Below are 21,844 nucleotides of genomic sequence, written 5' to 3'. Positions count from 1 at the left end.
TTTTCTGTTTGTCTTCATGGAGTCCTTTCTTTCTGTCACCCAGTTTCCTCGCCTTCTGAGTTCCTCGTCTTTCGAGTTCCTGTTCCTGTTCCTGTTCCCGTATATTTAATTGTTTGTTTGTTTGGATGGATTTTTGGTTTTGACCCTTGCTTGTTGATTTCTCTTTGGATTACCCATTAAAACCCTACTGTGATTGGATATCTCGTCTCCTGCGTTTCACTGGGTTCCCCGATCGTAACATACTTATTATAATTATATATATATATATATATATATATATATATATATATATATATATATATATACTCTGGAGCACTGTAATATAACAATTATAAATAGCAATGGTACCACTTTGACGTAAAGGTGGATTAAATGGGATGGAAAATTTTACCACAAACCTCTAGTTCAGCATGTTTAAAATGCACACCAGTAAGCTGATATCTCACAGATGTCATCTTATTAAAATAAGCAGTTTTCCCTATTTACATGCAAATCAGTAACCTGGCAACGCAAGTAAACTGCGCTTACATGACTTTATTAATAAATCAGGTTATTTCCTTGTAGTGATGTCAAAACATAATTTTCTATTTGACTCAGAGTATTCCATATCAAGTCATTTTATTGTCATCTTGCTACATGTGTGGACATATAATGGAACTAAATATTGTGTCTCACAGGATCATTGAGATAAACATAAATATAAACATACAAAATAGAAGTATGAAAAAAATATCTATACATAGTTAAACATCTGACAATACATATACTATAAATGGTTGACTATGCAGTATGTCACACCCTTTTTTACACCCTATTTTGTTGTGTTTTCATTCCCCATGTGCTCACTGTGTTTGATTATGTTAATTGGTTCACCTTTGTCCTCATTAGTTGATCCTCCTCACCTGTCTGTCCCTCATTAGCATCCCTATTTTAGTTGTGTTTGTTTCACTGTTCGGTGTCTGTTCTACTATGTTCTTACATGTGTCTCCTGCCTATTTTGTCCTGTGTTTACCCTTGTGTGGATTCAAGGACTGTTTGCCTTTATCTTCTTTGTGTGTTTACCTTACCATAACTGTGACACTATACATACACATAATCTGAGAGAGACTTACAGGGCAGTCTGTTGAAAGACTGTTGAGCAGTCTAGCAGAGCAAGCTTTGATATTCCAATACCTTCTAACTGATGGCAGGAGCTTGAAGAGACCGTATACTGGTAAACTGGTAGCTGGTAGCCTTGCTGGAGCATCATGCAAGGAAAATGTCCAGGATGGAGGGGAAAGTGGAACTGATGATCTTTTGCGACTGTGTTCACTTGTCATAAAGTTAATGATAACAAGGCCCACCCATTTAGATTAAAGATATGATTAGTCAGTTTTTCTCTCATTTGAAATTACATTGTCATTGATTTACTATTGCTTGGCCCTCTGTAATTTCATAGATGGACCACCAATAACAGATCCACGAATGCTAGGCAGAAACATTCATGGAGAAAATGGGCGGACCTTATTGGTGAATGTTATTTCATTTCCTGGATGAACATCCTTATAACTTTTTAGTTAGGTTCTTCTACACCCTTGTTAATCAGCTATCATTTAATCATATATCATTTGGCTAGGGTTAGGGTTAGGTTAAGAGAAAGGGATTGGTGTTAAATCTATATTTTTGGACTGTAATGTTGATCCAGGATTAACAAAAGATGTTGATCCAGGAACATGTCTTAGTTGGCAAAATCACGGTGACCACTTACCCTACAACTACATGGAACAAAGGGAAGAACAAGTTGGATAAACACAGAAGTGTAAATTTGCATAATTACAGAGAAAAATGCTGCAATAGTTTATTTAACATAATTTAATTGTTTGATGACCAAATTAAATACCTTTTTCTCTCTTTTTTTTCCTTTAAAGTATACAGTAAGGCCCAATCACAATTCTACCCCATTCGCCCTTCCCCTTTCCCCCTACCCCTCCGTTTTGCGCGTTCACTTGAAGGGGTAGGGGTGTCTCAATTCTCTTTTGATTGGAGGGGTAGGGGGAAGGGGAAGGGCCAGATAGCCCTTCAAACGAAGATTTTTCAAGACCACACTTCAAACGAAAGTGTATGAATTATCTCGGCAACATGGCTACTACAGCGAACAAAAAGACACAGAAATGTAAGCTTTTTTGGCATAAATAAAGATTTTAATCAAAAGTAATCATTTGTTTTATGTTACATTCAATTGTGAGTTATATTAACGGTCATGTTACTCAAAGAAATGTTTGCAAAAAATCGCAAATATTTGTTAATTTCATAATGAAAATATAATGTAGCGATTCAGTTTTTAAACTGTATTTAATAAAAGTCATGGGGCAGCGTTGACAAGTTTATTTTCTCCTGGATGTGTGTGCTGCATGATTTCCGATATGTGTGTGTGTGTCAGTAAGCAGCTCATTAATACAGAATGATAATTAAAGGCTCTAATGCACACCAGCACACCAGTATATGTGTGTATTGTAAGAGCTAGACGACGAACTTCTCCCCTACCCCTTGACACTCTGTTTTAAGGGACGAGGGGAAGGGGTAGGCGGAGGGGTAGGGGAAGGAGTATAAAATAGAATTTGGATTGGGCCTATATCCACTGAAAACAAGTGTTGTATCATGCTGTATTTTATTTTCTGTGAACAGCTGAAAAGAAGTAAGTTTGATTTAAGCTGCACTGAACCTTAATGGTATAAAATGCTATGCGAAATTAATATCAGAAGAAATTATTTGGTTATAGTGGTGTTGGGGAGTTGCTGATGAGATTAGATTGAGGAATACAATATGCTTTCATAAGGTAGTTACTAAATGGTGAATTATTCATTAAGTCGTTTCCAGTTTTGTTGTTCAGTAATCTCCATCATGTATTTTCTTATTTTTTTATAATATTTAATAATTGAATAATATATATCCCATCATTAAAAACACCTAGGCCTACAGTGTAATACCAATGTATTATTAAATGTATAATAATTGCATTATAAAGTGTATATTCTTGCTAAATCACTCCCAAACAAAAGATTGTCATAGTGTGTCAGACACAGGCTACCACGTTATATTAGAATGGGTACCCCTTAGTTTCAAAATAAACCTTTATTCCCCAAACTTTGCATATATATTATTCCCTTATGCCTGCATGGAGGTACTGGTACACTATAAAAAAAAAAAAAAAAGTGTAAGTCCGGTAAAGTTCTGTTTACTTACGCTGTAAATTGTGGTCTGTATTCTAAAGTGTTACCAAAAATCGCATGTGCAGAGTAAGATTTGTAAGAATGTAAACGAACTTAATATCCAGTTACAAAGATCCACAAGCAGACAGACATATTTGTGAAGGTGTAAATCAAAGTCCACAGAATGCTTTGTAAAGGTGTATATTTACACGTGCTATTTAATGTCCTTTGAAAAATAAGAATAAATATACATTTGTGTATATTTTATATGACAGACCAATAGGTTTGAATGTTTTGTTAATGACATTTATTACTGCAAAATTAATATATAACACATAAACTTTAAATATACAAATAAAGGGAACTTAACTAGTGCAGATAAATACAAGTTATGCCCACATAGTCATAACCGTATTAAAAAGGGAACTTTTTTAGGGAGGGGTTTGTGCCCCAGTAGTGATGAAAATCAACATTTACATTTATGTAGATACTTTTATTCAAAGGGACTTATATTGTGTTCAAAGGACACATTTTACTTTGCCTGGTAATCAAACCTATGACCTTGATGTTACTAGTTCCATGATCTAATTACTGAACTACAGGAAGGAACATTCCTGTTAAGGAAATTATTCACCCAAAAAATTTGTTGAGAATTTCTCCACCATCAGGCCATCAAGGAGGTAGATTATTTTGTTTTCTTATCAGACAGATTTGAAAACATTTATCTTAACATAACATGCTCACCAATGGATCCTCTGCAGTGAATGGGTGGCATCATAATGAGAGTCCAAACAGCTGCTTAAAACATCACAGTAATCCACAAGTAATTCATATGACTCCAGTCCATCAATTAGCTTTTTGTGAAGTGAAAAGTTGTGTGTTTGTAAGAAATAAATCCATCGTTTAGCAGTTTAAACTTTAAATCTTCGCTTTGCTTCTTTCTCCAAATCTATTCCAAAAGAAGAAACAATGTCATCTACATCTTGGCTGGTCTGAGGATGAGTAATTTTTGGGTGAACTATTCCTTTAATAAGTGTTAGATTTTGATCTATTTTGGTGAGAAGTCATTTTGGGTGGCCCGCCTATGTACTAGATTTCTCTAATATGAAAAATAATTGCGCTTGACCAAAGCTCTTGTGTGGAGAAGAATTTAATGAAGGTTGTAGCGTAGCAGTTTGTCAGCAGCAATTTTAGCTTGTCTTCCTTCAAACTATTTTAACCCAAGGTATTTCTGGTTAGACCAGATTTCATACCAAGTATTATACCATACTTTATACCAAGTAACAAATGTTCTACAAACAATACAATAACAACCCATGGAGAGCCAATGACCTGATATGACCTTAGTTGTTGATTTAACTGTATTGAACTGCTGATTTGACTGCATTGAAATGAATAAAGAAATGCAATGCAAAACAGGAATAAAATTAGTGTTGTATACTTCCTTGTGACACTGATGTTTTTTGTTTATTTGTTGTTTTTTCCTGACAGAAATTTGATTAATACCAGTGAAGAATCAGGCTAAGTAGACATTGTTCAATACGGTGTTCAGGGGTTGTTGTTGATCTAAACTCCGCAGCTATGGACTCCAGAATGGTGTTTGTCTTATTATGGATGTTGCTGTCATCCACCTCCACTGGAATCAAACTTGATGGAAATGGTTATGTTGATATTGTCATTGCAATCAGTTCAAAAGTACCACAGGATAACAGACTTGTTGATAAAATCAAGGTGATTATATACTTTGGTCTATTTAACAAACTTTATGTACTTTGGTGATTTTAGAGGTTTTACATTTTTTAAAAAGTGTTTTCTCATTTTATGTGTTCATATTTATTCTGACAGGAGATGGTCACTGAAGGTTCATTTTACCTTTATGATGCACTGAATCAAAAGGTATATTTCAGAGAAGCTACAATACTAGTCCCACCTCATTGGAATGGTACGAATTTTACCAAAGCAAGAACAGAGTCCTTTGGAATGGTACAGAATTTTTTTTTATTTTATCTTACCTGCTATATAATGTTCACAAATAAATTACTTAACTTGCATAGGATGTTTCTCTGACCATTTCTATGTGCAATGCAGGCGAACATAAGAATTGATAATGCTAACCCAGCATACGGTGTTGAGCCTTATACTAATCAGTATGGAGAATGTGGAGCTGAGGGAGAGTTCATTCATTTCACCCCAGAATACCTCCTTAATGATACTTTTATTCAGCTGTATGGACCAAAAGGTGAATGATGTGTATATTTCTTCAACATTTAAATATTTCTCATTAAATAATAAGAGGTCAAAAAGGTCTATTGATACAGTAGCATGTTTGTTTAATTATCAGTTTTCTTGTTTGTTTGCAGGAAGGGTCTTTGTGCATGAATGGGCTCATCTGAGATGGGGAGTATATGATGAATTCAATGGACAAAAGCCATTTTACCATTCTAATGGCCGTATTGAAGCTACAAGGTGATTAAAAAAAAAGAAAGCATAAGATTAAAACCAGGGTTGGGACGGTTCCTTTTAAAATGTATTTTGTTACAGATTACAAAATACATGCTTTAAAAAGTATTATGTAACGTATTTCGTTAGATTACTTAATTTTAGTTACTTAATTTAAATATATTGGAATACTTAAGGTAAGGGGCACATTCATTTTTATTTCTTGTTTTATGTTATGTTATGGCATGAATGCACTTAAAACAATTATAAATGCATAAATAATGTTTTAAGATTAATGTTTTGAATATAATATTTTGAACAGAAATATGAAAAAATATGATGTAAGGATAACAAATTGGTGGCAAATCACTGTCTAAATGAAGGAGTCATGCAATCATTCAATTTGTTTAAAAAAACAGATTAATTCAGAAATGAAGCAAGTGATTTTATGCATGTAATTGAACCTTTCTATCTGCTGATTTGTTCAAAACTGGGCTTAATTTAGGAACCAAATGTTCCTCGCAGACGCTCAACTCTGATCTGGAATTATTTTTAAGGTGCAAATATCCATGAATTCTATTTACACCATTTAGGAAAGAAAGTAGTATATTCCCAACCAGATTTGCTCTTAGTGTACATGGACCATCGGTTTTACGGAACCATTTCGATTGGCGCTACAGAACAGATCATATAACACTTAATTCTCATTACATTTCTGCATTACATTTGCAATCACACTAATATTCCGCTTAACAGCACTCTTCTTCTTTGAATGATATTGCTTATACCACATATTATAAATATAGAAAAACAAGAGCTCATACTGAGAACAACTTACTTTAAGACGTTTTTAGATGTTCCTTTGAAGCAGATCCAGAGACGTTTTGTTGTTGGTAAACTAAAATTGCATTGCACATTGATGTTCTGTCCTTTTTCACATTTTTAAATAAAATCGTCTTTGTATTTCCATGACAATTAATTGCCAAGCTTTTTTTTTTTTTTCTTGGCTTTCTGATTTTCCTCTTGCATTTTAGCGAGTTGTCACTCCAGGCCAGGATGCTATTTGAACAGGCTGCGCGCGAGTTAGAAAATCACCCGTTGCCTCATTGAATAAAATTTCCAATTATTTTACAGTAATATTAAAATAAATAAATGCCATTAAAATTAGTTCAAAGTAATTACTTTGTTAATCTAAAATACTTTTTGGATTTAACTGTAATTTGATTACCACCCATTTAAAATGTAATTATAACGAAACTTTATTTTAAATATTTAATAATGTTACATGTAGGCCTATTTTGTTACACCCCAACTCTGATTAAAAAGCATACAATCTCCTAGGAAATTATCTTAACCACTGGTTTACTGCTTTTCTTTAGGTGTAGCAAAAACATTGGAGGTCAGTTTTATGAAGTTACTGCCGGCGGATCTCTTCAACAGTGCCACATTGATCCAGCATCTTCATTACCTACCAAGGGGTGTATGTTTTTTCCAAACAGAAATCAAATCACAAATAGCTCCATTATGTTCTTACCGGGTCTGGATCCTGTAAGTATTGATTGCACATCTATCCACACATAAATATATTTCTAGCAGTAATATTAACAAAAGTCAGAAACATACATGCAGGGATAGTGGTCTGGATCAAAGGGAGCACTCAGGACTTGCCCTCATCAGCCATAAGGAGGTAATAATATAGTGTGAGGAGGCAGGTTAAAGTCCACAAAAAAATAGAAAATAATAAAAAAGTAATAAACAAAAGGAATCCAGTAAAAACAGAATATTAGCCAACTACAAAACATGAAACAAGAGCAGCTACAGTGTAACAACAACTGACAAATGAACAAGCAAACACAAGGGTGTTATATAAAGGTGGCTGGTGGAAATTCTCTAGGTAGGGCTGTGCCACATCCAGCAATTTTAGCAAGCATCCCAATATGATTTAATGCTAAACAGTTACAGAAAATGTTTTAGAAAAAAAGAACAGAAGGAAATCATATTAAGACTTGAAATGTTTTGAAAGCTTGAAACATATTTTACATACACGATAAGTGTTCTACCAACTTTTCATTTTCATAATTCATATACAGTGCAACAGCAAAACTGTGAGAAAACAATACATTTGTTTAGAGCTTAATAAATTAATCCACAATATGAAACAGGTCCACCTGGGGATGCAACAGACCACTGTTGTACACAGCAAAACACAAAAACTTTCTTAATGTGGTGATCTGAAGGTGACACTCTGTGTGAAGAAAGATAAACATGTAGAGTGAGGAAAGCCAACATATTAAATGTCATGGATGTATATTTACTGAGTAATCCACTAATTTTTAGATGGGGGGTTAAAATGACTATTTTCACCTGACATTCGAATCCAAGTTACAGGGGAGTAAAATACAACATTGCGGCAGCAGCAACAACAACACTACAATGAGAATAAAAGGTATGCCTTCTTTCTTTGCATGAACATCCAAACTTAGGGAGAAATAGGCAGGCTAAGCAGTCATCAATTCACATGCAGCTTATAGAAATCTCACCAGAACATGCCCAGGAAGAGGCAATTCCTCAAGTTGAGTGGGCCCTCACATCAATAGGGCACTGCAAGAACTTAATGATCAAATCATTTCTGCTGATCAGTTGTTCAGCTTCAAGGAAATTATTTACTGCGATAACTGCTACATAAACTTTGTGTGTGGAAGGGGTGTGCCCCTTGTCCAGCAACTCTTGTAATGAAGATAGCACATGGGACAGGTCATCTTGCAGAATACCAATCATGAAAGAATGACCATTTAAGGGTGTAAAGGAATCTTGTAGACAATGCTCTAGCCTCCAAAATAGTGTTTCTCAATCTCGCTTGGAGTTGCATAGGCTCCTGTCGAGGCTCCATACATGAAGGCTCCACAATTGCTCCAGGACTGATTTCATGTATTTTTTTTACCAAAAAAAAAAAAAAAAAAAAAAATCAAGGCACTTCGGTGTCTATAAACTTTTTATATTTTTGAGCATTATCAACTCTGGTTAATAAAAAGTACAGCCCAAAGGGTCTTCTTTCCAAAGACACCAAAATTATGTGTGTAATACACTGGAGTAAGGAACTGTTACAATTTTAAGTTATGTAGGGCACTTTCAGCTGTGAGTCTCATAATGGGGGGTGCTGGCTAACAGGTTGAGAAACTGCTGTAAGTACATCTAATGTTGGTAGCATACAAAGATTAGTTGTGGCGTTTTATATGTCAATGTGGGATTTTATGTTGTCGATGTTTGTTTCCATTCTTGTACATTTTATGTAAAGCACTTTGGTTCAACCTTGATAGTGATTTAAATGGTGCTATATAAATAAATAAGAATAAGAATGGCTGGATTTCAGGGTGACAAATGGCTCTTCAGCAGGTAAAATCTCAAACAAAGGTGCTCTAGGTGGCTGAGTTACAGCTCCCTCTGAGCAACTAATTGCCATTCTGATCTGGCTAGAACCAGCCAATCGTTGAGCTAGTTCAAAATGTGGATTCCCATCTGTCTGAAGGGGAAAGAGCCACGTCTATGCACTTAATAAAAGTGTGAGGGGCCACAGACAGTCCAAACGATAGAACTACATATTGATAGGCCACTCCCTCGAACTCAAATGTCAAGAATGGTCTGTGATGTGAATGTGAAACCAGAAACCAGTCCTTGGTGCAAATCTTGTGGCAAGGTTCTGTTTCAAAGTTAACATTTTGAATGGCCATCTCATAAAGTGAGGGACTCAGTCTAAAATCTAGAATAGGTATGAGCCTGCCATCTTTCTTGGGAATGAGGAAGTAGTGGCTGAAGAAACCTGTCTTGCTGTTACCGTTTCCATGGCACCTTTTGCAAGCAGTGTTTGTACTAACCAAACTAACTAGTGGTTGTCCATAACCAAAGTCTGAATAACATCCCTGAAACGAGGCAGCCTGCAAGCGAACTGGGGTGAGTAACCTCATTTTATTGTATTTAGAACCCAATTTGAGACACCCGGAATGGCTGCCCAAGCCTTGAACTGGTTGGCAAGGGGTTCATTACCAGTACCAGCTCGACTCGACTCGACCTCGGCTCAGCTCACAAATGGCTCTCTGAGCCGACTTATATAGAGCTACACAAACATGAACAAACCAGGCTTCAGTATCAGAGTAAACAGAAGCTTCCCCTTATTGTGTTTAACGCAACAGGAGATATTGTTTGATAGGGAACATACCTGTCTGAGTACCATAAATATTCTTGTTCCAAAGTTTGCATGCCTAACTCAAGAAGTATTAAATATACACATTAATTAACTTTTTTTGGAATGTTTATATTCAAGGCCATATAGCATTAGCTGCATTTCCACTGTCAGCCAAAAGTGAGTGTGCTAGTGCCTGCCAGGGGCTTTCCACTGTCACTTCCAGGGCTTGATAGTGCCTCGTTGGGGCTTCCTCGGGACCACTGGCCAGGGTTTTTTGGCCCGTCGAGAACCTTGAGCAAAAAGCAGGCTAGCTTGGGCTTGAGGAGTGGTTATGAAGAAATGCGTCTCCATGTCTGGTGAGCATCAGCGTTGCAAATTGTTTTAAATAACATTCATTAACAGCTATAACATCAGCATTACAGACTTTTGAAAATAATTTTTAGCTCAAAACTCACTCTCTGACAGCAGCGAGGGTTTGAAATAACTTCTGTTTGAGATCCGATGTGGATTATGATCACCATACAAGGCAGGAATATTTATAAGCGATGCAAAAGACTATGCATGCTAGCCATTATCAAAAGTGAAAGTGAAAGTGACATTCAGCCAAGTATGGTGACCCATACTCAGAATTCGTGCTCTGCATTTAACCCATCCAAAGTGCACACACACAGAGCAGTGAACACACACACACACACACTGTGAACACACACCCGGAGCAGTGGGCAGCCATTTATGCTGCAGCGCCCGGGGAGCAGCTGGGGGTTCGGTGCCTTGCTCAAGGGCACCTAAGTTGTGGTATTGAAGGTGGAGAGAGAACTGTACATGCACTCCCCCCACTTACAATTCCTGTCGGCCCGAGACTTGAACTCACAACCCTTCAATTTGGAGGTTGACTCTCTAACCATTAGGCCACGACTTCCCCTTTTGATGGAAAAATCTGAGAAATTATAATTTGTATTAAATAAGATGAGTGACTATAAAAAAAACAGAACAAGACATGAATGAATAGTATGTTTGAGGCTATTAGCCCCACGTTTAAGGCACTGACTCGCACTTGCCCAACATTGGAAAAGCGGCAATTCAGTCTCAAAGTTATGGGGACCTCAGTGAGGCTCCATATTCAGATTGTTAAATATTACCTATTTCCAATGGTCAAAAAACAAATGTTGGTCACTTTGTATACGCCTGATGTTTGTATTTAAAGGGTAATGTCTGAAGACTAAGTAATGTTGAAATTAGAAATATAACTTGTTTATTTCTTATCAAAACAATTGTGCTAAAAATGCACTGAAATTGTAAAGTTGAGGCATATTAGAAAACATTATTAAAACTTTATTAAGAACTAGCATCTAAAATCATATTGAGATGTCTTAAAAGGGAACCTTTAGTATTAAGACTTGTATCGTTTAATATAACATAAATTATGTCTCTTACTGAAATATGTAGTTGAAAGTCTAGACTTTGTAAAACAGGCTCAGTGCATAGGGAATCCAATAGGTCTTGAAAAGCCCTTTCACAATCAATTCAATTCAAGTTTATTTGTATAGCGCTTTTTATGATACAAATCATTACAAAGCAACTTTACAGAAAATTAAGTTTCTACAATATTTAGTACTAGTTTATAATTGGTGACTGTCAGTTTATTTGCATATGACAGGATCTTCCAGAACAATTAATACAAGACATAGTCAGCCAGACAATGAGCATTATTAACAGCAATTATTATATGATGCAATCACAATTGTAGCAATATTTGTTAGTTATGTTTGTTGATTCAGGGTTAGCATCATCTGGGGTCATCTGAGGGGGTCAGCATCATCTCTTCTCAGGTGTTCTGGATCCAGATTAGAGCTGTGTAAATCCTAGTTAACACGGGATGTAAATCTTGTGGCAAAACAGAGAAACAAATAGAGACATCATTAGCGTAGCTTCTGTTCCAACAAAGTCAAAATTATTAGTTTAACCCAAGCTAAAGAATAAGAATGCCCATTTGATCAGATGCAATGGTAGTCACAATTTATGATATGTATTTTTCGAATGCTTGGCGAAAGAGATGTGTTTTTAATCTAGATTTAAACAGAGAGAGTGTGTCTGAACCCCGAACATTATCAGGAAGGCTTTTCCAGAGTTTGGGAGCCAAATGTGAAAAAGCTTTAGTGGACTTTGCTATCCTAGGAACTACCAAAAGTGCAGCGTTTTGTGACCTTAGGGAGTGTGATGGATTGTAAAGTGGTAGAAGACTAGTTAGGTGCGCAGGAGCTAAACCATTTAGGGCCTTATAGGTAAGTAATGATAATTTGTAATTGATACGGAAATTAATAGGTAGCCAGTACAGAGACTGTAAAATTGGGGTAATGTGATCATATTTTCTTGACCTGGTAAGGACTCTAGCCGCTGCATTTTGGACTACCTGTAGCTTTTTTATTGAAGATGCAGGACAACCACCTACAAGTCCATTACAATAGTCCAGTCTGGAGGGTCATGAATGCATGAACTAGCTTTTCTGCATCAGAAACAGGTAACATGTTTCGTAGCTTGGCAATGTTTTTAAGATGGAAGAATGCAGTTTTTGTAACATGGGAAATATGGTTTTCAAAAGACAAGTTGCTGTCTAATATAACAACTATTAAATACTTTTAAATTTCTTATATAACACCCATATTTTTGACTGTAGAGGGAGTAACAGTACATCCGTCTAGTTGCAAACTGTAGTCTATTAAATTCTTTATACTGTTTTTTGGTCCAATAATTAATATCTCTTTCTTATCCGAATTTAATAGGAGAAAATTTTTGGTCATTCAAATGTAAGGGAAACAGGTCAATTTATCTCAAAGGGAATCATTTAAGATTTTAAAGGGAATTTGAACAGAATCACTGTTTCACGGCTGATCACTGAGACGCCCTGCGATTCACTGAACGAGCAGTTTAACATCAAATCTGCGCTGGATATTAATATCCAAAGTATAGTGAAAACACAATCAGTTAGCACAGTAACAAGATCGGCAGTTTAAGACATTAACTTGTAAGCACAAAACACAAGATACTTCTCTTTTCAATATGAATAAGGCTTTATTAGATAAATCTAAGACATATAAACTAATCTAACACATAAACGCACAGACTCACACATTCACACAAGCTGCAGGAAGATCGAAAGGTAGGAAAAGAAGAGTTTAAGAGAATGGAAATATGGAATCCCAAGTTTACAGCAATACGTGAAATTGCATAGACATGAATAACCATCAATCACTTAATTAACGCTCGCATTGAGTTCCTCAATGGGGTTAAAATTATATTAGATACACCAGCACAAATGTCTGAGGGTACATTGCCTTGGTTTCCGATGTCGCTGATTGGCTGGAAGTTCAGTAGTCGCTGAAGTGACGTCCTGGGAAGCCCTGGTTGGGCGTTGGCTGAAGTTGTGTGTGTGGGTTGAAGTTGAAACTCGACGTTTCAAAACTTAACTCAGAACACAAAACTCTCGAACGGAAAAGGGAAAAAGTAAAGTTTGACAAGACCAAGTTGTGTTTCTTCTCATCGTGGCTAAGTAGCAGCAGGCATGCAGGCTGAAGCACGCGGGAACCGCGCTCAAAGAACGGTGATGACAAACAGCATGGTTAAAAGCTAAAGCTAGGTAGCAAAGCTACAAGCTAAAACTAAAAGCAGGCATGACTAGTAGCAGAAGCAAAGCTAGAGACTAGAAAGCAGGCATGACTAGTAGCAGAAGCAAAGCTAGAGACTAGAAAGCAGGCATGACTAGTAGCAGAAGCAAAGCTAACAACTAAAAGCAAGATTTTATGGTGTCCTAAGTATTTAAACTGGCCTGTTGGCCACACCTCAAATGTTGTCTTGACCAATCAGATATTGTCTTGGCTCGGGGGTATCATAAATCATATGTTTATCTTACCAAGCATGTGGTCCGAATTTTCCCACTCTTGCAGGGTCTAATTTTGGACATGAGTCCTATAACCGGAATATGATACATGTGACGAATAAATTATTGTCTGGACTAATTCAAGCAAGCAAATTCAATTACGTAGATACTAGACATGACTATGTATCCTTAAGCTATCCCATAGTCATTAAAAGACATACACAATAAGTGATAAGTGAACATGATAGTCAAATGTTTGGGTTACACATAAATGAATATGGAGTGAAGCGATGGACTGATTCATTTATAAGTCTTTTTGAGTTCATTCTGGTCCATATATATGTACAAAAGACCGTTTCTTTGCCATTCTCTTGACAAAAACTTCTGTGGAGACCAGAGGTTCAAAGCCCTTCCCCCTTAGGAATTTCAGTCTGGTTCTGCTGGGTGGGGGAAGTCAATGTAACTTGTGCAGTACTCTCATGGGTTTTCATGTGATGTCCAGCGTTGCATTTCAATTACGAATAACAAATTTGACAATCTCTTCTGCAAATTAAAATTGTCAATAATTGTTCTAGTGGTGTTAATGTTGAAAGCTGTTCTGTGAAAGCGTTGGTTGGTTGGTTATCTTTCTTGGGACTTGAAGAGAAACATTCGGCACAGAATGTTTTATGACTTCCTGAGGAATTTGGCTCCGTGTTTCAAACACAGCCCTGATAGACTCTTTAATTTGTCTGGTTCTAATCATTTCTGGGTAACGCTTTAAAATAATGGTCCGTTGTTAATAAGTAGCTACGCAGGAAGTAATAGGTAGTACTACATTAACACTTAACTTAATACTATTAACTAATATAGAAGCAAGATTAACTAAGCAGTAAGTAATAGCTCATTTAGGACATAGGTAGTTCCTTATTAGTTATTTGATAATTACTAAAGAAAAATATCGTCATTGAGAACTACTTTGGAACTATGGCCAACTAATGAAGAATAACCAATTAATTACTAATCACAACAGCTACGTCTATAAAGTGAACAATTAGCTTCTTTATGGAAAAGTATATATATATATATATGTATATATATATATGTATATATATATATATATATATATATATATATATATATATATATATATATATATATATATATATATATATATGTATATATATATATATATATATATATATATATATATATATATATATATAGCCTATCCATATGATATATTTAATGAGCTCCACTAAGTTCATTGTTCCAACTCTGATAACTTTAACGTTAGTGATATCATGCTGGGGAGGGCTTCTCTTCAGGAAGTGACAATAAATAATGATGTTCTCTTGTCAAAACATATTTGCATCCTTCATGAAAACATTGACTGCATTTATAGTGTTAAGCACAAAACAACATCTTCCAGATTACAATGTGTCTGGCAAAATATCACTAGTTCCTCACAGAAATATATGGCTGTACAGTATGTGTCAGATAATTTTATTGTAAATTAATTGTGAAATCCATGACTCGAGTGTTCAATGTGATCTCATGAGAATACGTGTGTATTTTTACGTTAAATGTGCTTCTATCACACGTATATTTACATACGTTTTCATGCACATAGAAACGTACAATTTATACGTATTTATAGCAGTAAAACGTACAAATACATGTTTTTATTCAATTTATTGAAAGCAGTTTACTCGTCTATTTAATAGGAACTAACATTTCTGTGCATGCTGCAAACCATAGATACACACAAAAGCACAGCATACAATTACAAATCACATCCATTTTATTTGTTTGCTGTACTGCATATCTTTAGAATCCAGATGTTTGCAAGGAACATATACAAATTCAGCCCTTTATCAATGGTTCTTCATATTCATTCTCAGCAACAGCGTCCGTCACAGTCAAAGCTGAGCTCGTGCTCGTTATGAATTTGAAAATAGCGCCAGTGCGCCACGTTACGACATGATTTACGGCACTGATATCGAACGCTCATTGGTCCTCATCCAATTCGTCACAGATTGCGACATGTTGTGTTTCAGTTTATGACATTTGAATACTGCGCCAGTGCGCCTTCACGGAGAGAAGACAGATACATAATTTCATGGATTAATAAATTAAATTCTGCTCTGTACCCTATAAAAACTATTACCTCCATATAGAGGACTGCGACTGGAACTCATTATCATTTGAACTACTTTTGATACCACTTTTGATATTTTCGCAAAAAATAAATTATTAACGTTACGTTTGTTTGTTTGTTATTTGTTTATTTATAACAGTAACGTTATGTAGTTTTAAGAAATGTTGTCTTTAAAATAAAAAATCTTTCACTTTAAAATAAATGGTCCAGATCACTAGTAACGTTAGTTCATGCGGACTGACAAGGTAACGCTTGAGTAATTAGTCAGGAGTTGACATGTTTTTCACTTTAAAATAATGGGCCAGATCACTATAGTAGTTCCTGCGGACTGACAAGATAACACTTGAGTAATGAGTAATGGATTTCACAAGTAATTTACAATAAAATTATCTGACACATACTGTACAGCCATATATTTCTGTGAGGAACTAGTGATATTCTACCAGAGATTGTAATCTGGAAGTGTCATGATTCTGCCCTCGTGTCCTTGATTTTTCCTAGTCTTGAGGCAGGATCATGACAGACCCGTGTTTTGTGTACAAGCACATGGCCTTGCCTTTGGGCCATGTGCTTGTGTTGTCTCGTTCCCTTGCCCCGCCCCCCTTGTTAACCTAGTCGTGTCTTGATTGTCCCATCTGTGCCACCTGTCGTGTCTTGATTGTTCCCCCTATTTAGATCTCCAAGTGTGCTCTGTCTTGCGTAGGTTCATTGTGATTTGTGATTGTTTCCTCGTCCAAGATTGTTCCTCACCTGTGATTATACCCTGGTAACCCCTTTGAGATATTGTGTCCTGTATAACCGTGAGTGTTTACTTGTAGTTAGTGTCCTCTAGTTTTGAGTCTTTGTTTATCTTGCCTAATCAGTCCTGTTTAGTTATTTTTGTATCTGCCCTAGTCCTTGTTTTCCCCCTCGTGGGTTTTGTTTTCCCCTTTTGTATTAATAAATCCTGTGTGTAACCCGATCCCTGTCTGCACTTGAGTTCCTCCCTTGCAAACCCTGACAGAATGAACCGACCAAAAAGGAACTCAGCAGGCAGGAGGTCCCCCGAGCTCCAACACTTGTTGGAGTTCCGTCGTCAATGTTGGATGTCATCCCCCACCGACAGGAAGGGGGTCACCCTCCCATACTCGCCCGAGGGGGAGTGGATCCTTCAGAATTATGCCCGGCTGTGGGAGAGCATCTCCCAGGAGGAGCCACAGAGGTCCCCTCCACCTACCCAGCTGCCAACGATCCCAGAGGGTCGTGTCCTGGCCGTGGCAACCCTGGGGGATCAGGCAAGTCCCTCCCAAGATCCTGAGGCACCTCCCACTACCTTAAGTCTCCCCAACAAGCGAGGGAGACGGTTTTCATGGGAGTCAGCTTCAGAGTCTTCGGCGTCCGAGGCTGCCCTGCCCGAGACCAAACTCCCCCAACCCGCCTCTGACCCAGCTGTAGCCTCTGCACCGCGCCCGAGGAGGAAGAGGAAGAAGAAGGGGCCTGCCGGTCCTGTGACCCTGTCTCCTCCCGTGCCAGCAGCGGAGAGAGCTGGCGTGCCCGTGCCAGCAGCAGAGAGAGCTGGCGTGCCCGTGCCAGCAGCGGAGAGAGCTGTCGTGCCCGTGCCAGCAGCGGTGAGCGTGCCCGAGCCAGCAGCGGAGAGCGCTGGCGTGCCCGAGCCAGCAGCGGTGAGCGTGCCCGAGCCAGCAGCGGAGAGCGCTGGCGTGCCCGAGCCAGCAGCGGTGAGCGTGCCCGAGCCAGCAGCGGTGAGCGTGCCCGAGCCAGCAGCGGTGAACGTGCCCAAGCCAGCAGCGGTGAGCGCTGGCGTGCCCGAGCCGGCAAAGAAGAGAGCTGTATGCAAGTCTGCAGTCGTGAGAGCGGAGGAGAGTGCCGCGGCCGACTCTGCAGCAAAGACTCTAGTACAGTCTGTCTCATCTCGTAAGGAGATGCCAATTATCCTAGCCGCTAAAGCCTTCTCAGATTATTTGTCTAGTCTTGTCCGGATCCTAGAAGTCCCCGTCAGTCCTGTCTTGTCCCCAGACCCTGTCCCCAGAAGTCCCGAGTGTCCAGCCGTTGTCTCCCCGTGTCCTGTTGTCCCCCCGAGCCCAGTAGATGTTGTCTCCCCGTTCCCAGCTGATGTTGTCATGTGTCCCGTTGATGTAGCCCCGTGTCCTGTGAACGTTGCCCCGTGTCCCGTAGATGTCCCGTGTCCTGTTGTCTCCCCGTGTCCAGCTGTCGTCTCCCCGCGTCCCGTAAGTCTTGCCCCGCGTCCCGTAAGTGTTGCCCCGCGTCCCTTGTCTGCTCCTGTCATGTCCCCTGTCAGATGTCCCGAGACCCCTCCCCGCCCCTCACCACCCAGACCTGCCCGTACCCCCCGTCGTCAGCCTTCGTCCTGTCCTCCTAAGATTCCTACCCCACCCACCCGCCCTGGTCTGTCCCCCATGAACTTTGTGGTCCCGCCCCCTCCCCGTCCCTGTTTGTTTTTTTCGATTTGTCACCCTAACCCTGCCGTTGTGTACACATGTTTGCCTTTGTTGTTATTTGTCATGTCTTGTTGGTTTGTGTCTGTGTCCCAGTCTGTCATGTCAGTCATGTCCCGTGTTTGATGTTCCCTTGAGGAGCGTCTGGAAGCCGCTCCTTAAGGGAGGGGTTCTGTCATGATTCTGCCCTCGTGTCCTTGATTTTTCCTAGTCTTGAGGCAGGATCATGACAGACCCGTGTTTTGTGTACAAGCACATGGCCTTGCCTTTGGGCCATGTGCTTGTGTTGTCTCGTTCCCTTGCCCCGCCCCCCTTGTTAACCTAGTCGTGTCTTGATTGTCCCATCTGTGCCACCTGTCGTGTCTTGATTGTTCCCCCTATTTAGATCTCCAAGTGTGCTCTGTCTTGCGTCGGTTCATTGTGATTTGTGATTGTTTCCTCGTCCGAGATTGTTCCTCACCTGTGATTATACCCTGGTAACCCCTTTGAGATATTGTGTCCTGTATAACCGTGAGTGTTTACTTGTAGTTAGTGTCCTCTAGTTTTGAGTCTTTGTTTATCTTGCCTAATCAGTCCTGTTTAGTTATTTTTGTATCTGCCCTAGTCCTTGTTTTCCCCCTCGTGGGTTTTGTTTTCCCCTTTTGTATTAATAAATCCTGTGTGTAACTCGATCCCTGTCTGCACTTGAGTTCCTCCCTTGAAAACCCTGACAGGAAGATGTTGTTTTGTGCTTAACACTATAAATGCAGTCAATGTTTTCATGAAGGATGCAAAGATGTTTTGACAAGAGAACATCATTATTTATTGTCACTTCCTAAAGAGAAGCCCTCCCCAGCATGATATAACTAACGTTAAAGTTATTAGAGTTGGAGACATTGAACTTAATGGAGCTCATAAAATATATCATATGGATAGGCTATATATATATATATATATATATATATATATATATATATATATATACGTTTCCATAAAGAAGCTAATTGTTCACTTTATAGACGTAGCTGTTGTGATTAGTAATTAATTGGTTATTCTTCATTAGTTGGCCATAGTTCCAAAGTAGTTCTCAATGACGATATTTTTCTTTAGTAATTATCAAATAACTAATAAGGAACTACCTATGTCCTAAATGAGCTATTACTTACTGCTTAGTTAATCTTGCTTCTATATTAGTTAATAGTATTAAGTTAAGTGTTAATGTAGTACTACCTATTACTTCCTGCGTAGTTACTTATTAACAACGGACCATTATTTTAAAGCGTTACCCATTTCTGTTACACAATCTTTTACATTTATTATATTTATTATTATTTTATATTTATCTTTTACACACTCTGTTGATGGAATATTAGAATCAGGTGACATCTGGTTATTTCTTAATTTAGCCACTGTGCTAAATAAAAACCTTGGATTGTTTTGGTTATTTTCTACGAGTTTGTGTATATGCTCTGCCCTGGCAGTTTTTAGAGCCTGTCTATAGCTGGACATACTGTTTTTCCACGCAATTCTAAAAACTTCCAAGTTAGTTTTTTACCATTTGCATTCAAGACTACGAGTTTCTCACTTGAGAGAGTGAGTATTACTCTTATACCATGGCACAGTATGTTTTTCTCTAACCTTTTTCAATTTGATGGGGGCAACAGCTTCTAATGTATTAAAGAAAATAGTGCCCATGTTGCCAGTCATTTCATCTAGTTCATGTGTATTTTGGGGTCCAAATAGCAGTTGAGATAAATCAGGAAGGTTATTTGCAAATCTGTCTTTGGTGGCTGGAACAATACTTTTGCCCAGATGGTAAAGCTGAGGCATATAATTAATATCAGTGATACGCAGCATGCACGATACATGGAAATGTTCAGTAACATCATGACTTTGAGGTACGATATCTATCATGAAAGATCGATTCCATGAGATATAATTGAATCTAGTGTATGATTAAAACGATGAGTGGGCCCGGTGACATTTTGCTTAACTCCAAACGAGTTTATTAGGTCAGTAAACGCAAGTCCTAATGCATCATTTGTATCATCAACGTGGATATTAAAATCTCCCATGATTAGCGCTTTATTAACTGCAACCAGAAGGTCTGAGAGGAAATCTGCAAATTATTTTAGGAATTCTGTATACGGCCCTGGTGGTCTATACACAGTAGTCAGAGCAAGAGACACAATAGATTTATTTTGCATATCTGACAGTGTAACATTAAGCAGAAGTATTTCGAATGAGTTAAACCTGTATCCTGTTTTCTGGGTAACATTGAGAATATCACTATATATTGTTGCAACACCTCTGCCACGACCAGTCTGATGGGGCTCATGCTTATAACAGTAGTTTGGTGGAGTAGACTCATTTAGACCAATATAATCATTTGGTTTTAGCCAGGTTTCAGTCAAGCAGAGTATATCAAAACTGTTATCTGTGATCATTTCATTTGCAATAACTACTTTGGGTGTGAGTGAGCTAATATTTATGAGCCCAAACTTTAAAAATTGTTTTTGTTCATTTTAAAATTTTCTGGTTTCATCACAATACGATTTTTTTCTAGATCCTACATTAAATGTATATTTTGACTTCACTATTCAGGGAACAGACACAGTCTTAATAGATTGGACATCGCAAGTACTTCTATCATTTGAGCGTGTAGAACAAGAGTCATCATAATAGTTTGAGAATTGGCTTACTAGTCATATGACGCAAAGTGTCCTGGAGATGTTGTCAGAGAGCAGCTGACTCTGCTGGGGTGCAGGGCTACGAAAAAGCCTAGGACGCTCCCAGAAAAGATTCCAATTATTAACATATAGCAGTTTCTGTTCTTTACACCATTCATTTAAAGCAACAAGTCTACTGAACAAGTCCTGACACAATGATTGTCGCCTCGGGCATCGTGCTGCAAACCGTCTCGATCAGGCTCCTGAAGTCCCTCTTTAGTGTCCCCGTCTGCCACAGCATGGTGTCATTAACACCCGGCGTAAAGCACTGGAGCTGTCGTCGGCCTTCAGGGTCACGGGTATCTGCGCAGAAACATCGAGAACACGAGCACCAGGGAAACAGTGAGTGTGCACTTTAACTTTGGCTATCGTAGCATGGACGTGTTGGACGATGGGGTCTCAGACGATCACAGCATCACGTTCCATCTCGCGGAGGGGAGCGAAGAGGTTTCCGGGTGGAGAACTCGAAGACGGGAGGGGGAGAAGTCTTCACCTTGGCCTGGCTCGCATACTCCACTGTGAATGCATCCAGGGTCCATGGTGTCCTGGTGCCGGAGTGAAGGACATCTGGGAAGATCATGTCCTGGGTGCACCGGGCCTGTGCAGAGAAACACACGGAGTAGAGGTGGTGCGACTGTTAGCAGTGCACTGTAGACTTACCCTGGACATGTGAGCATCAGCCCAGGAGGATTCCAGTGCAGCTCTCCGATATCTCAGCTGGGCCTACCTCACCTCCAGGTCATGAATCTGCTTCTCCATGGCCTCCAGCTCAAGCTGCACCGAATGCATGTTTAGAGAAGTTGGGGATAAAACGTCTCTACCATCCTACAAGTCCTAGAAATAGATTGACTTGTTTTTTTGG

General features: G+C 38.6%; 1 protein-coding gene across 1 annotated transcript in view; it reads left to right on the top strand.

Annotated features, from left to right (window-relative positions):
* LOC127973065 (calcium-activated chloride channel regulator 1) overlaps positions 1–21,844 on the top strand; it is a 38,383-nt gene that overhangs the window by 5,109 nt on the left and 11,430 nt on the right. Inside the window, exons 3-6 of the mRNA XM_052577096.1 lie at positions 5,034–5,084; positions 5,277–5,427; positions 5,549–5,654; positions 7,007–7,175. Of these exons, the coding sequence (XP_052433056.1) occupies positions 5,034–5,084; positions 5,277–5,427; positions 5,549–5,654; positions 7,007–7,175 (477 nt within the window). The remainder of the gene's footprint in view (positions 1–5,033; positions 5,085–5,276; positions 5,428–5,548; positions 5,655–7,006; positions 7,176–21,844) is intronic.

The sequence above is a fragment of the Carassius gibelio genome, chromosome B15 (assembly GCF_023724105.1).
Source record: "Carassius gibelio isolate Cgi1373 ecotype wild population from Czech Republic chromosome B15, carGib1.2-hapl.c, whole genome shotgun sequence".
Classification (NCBI taxonomy): domain Eukaryota; kingdom Metazoa; phylum Chordata; class Actinopteri; order Cypriniformes; family Cyprinidae; genus Carassius; species Carassius gibelio.
This window is presented reverse-complemented; position numbering and strand designations above follow the sequence as displayed.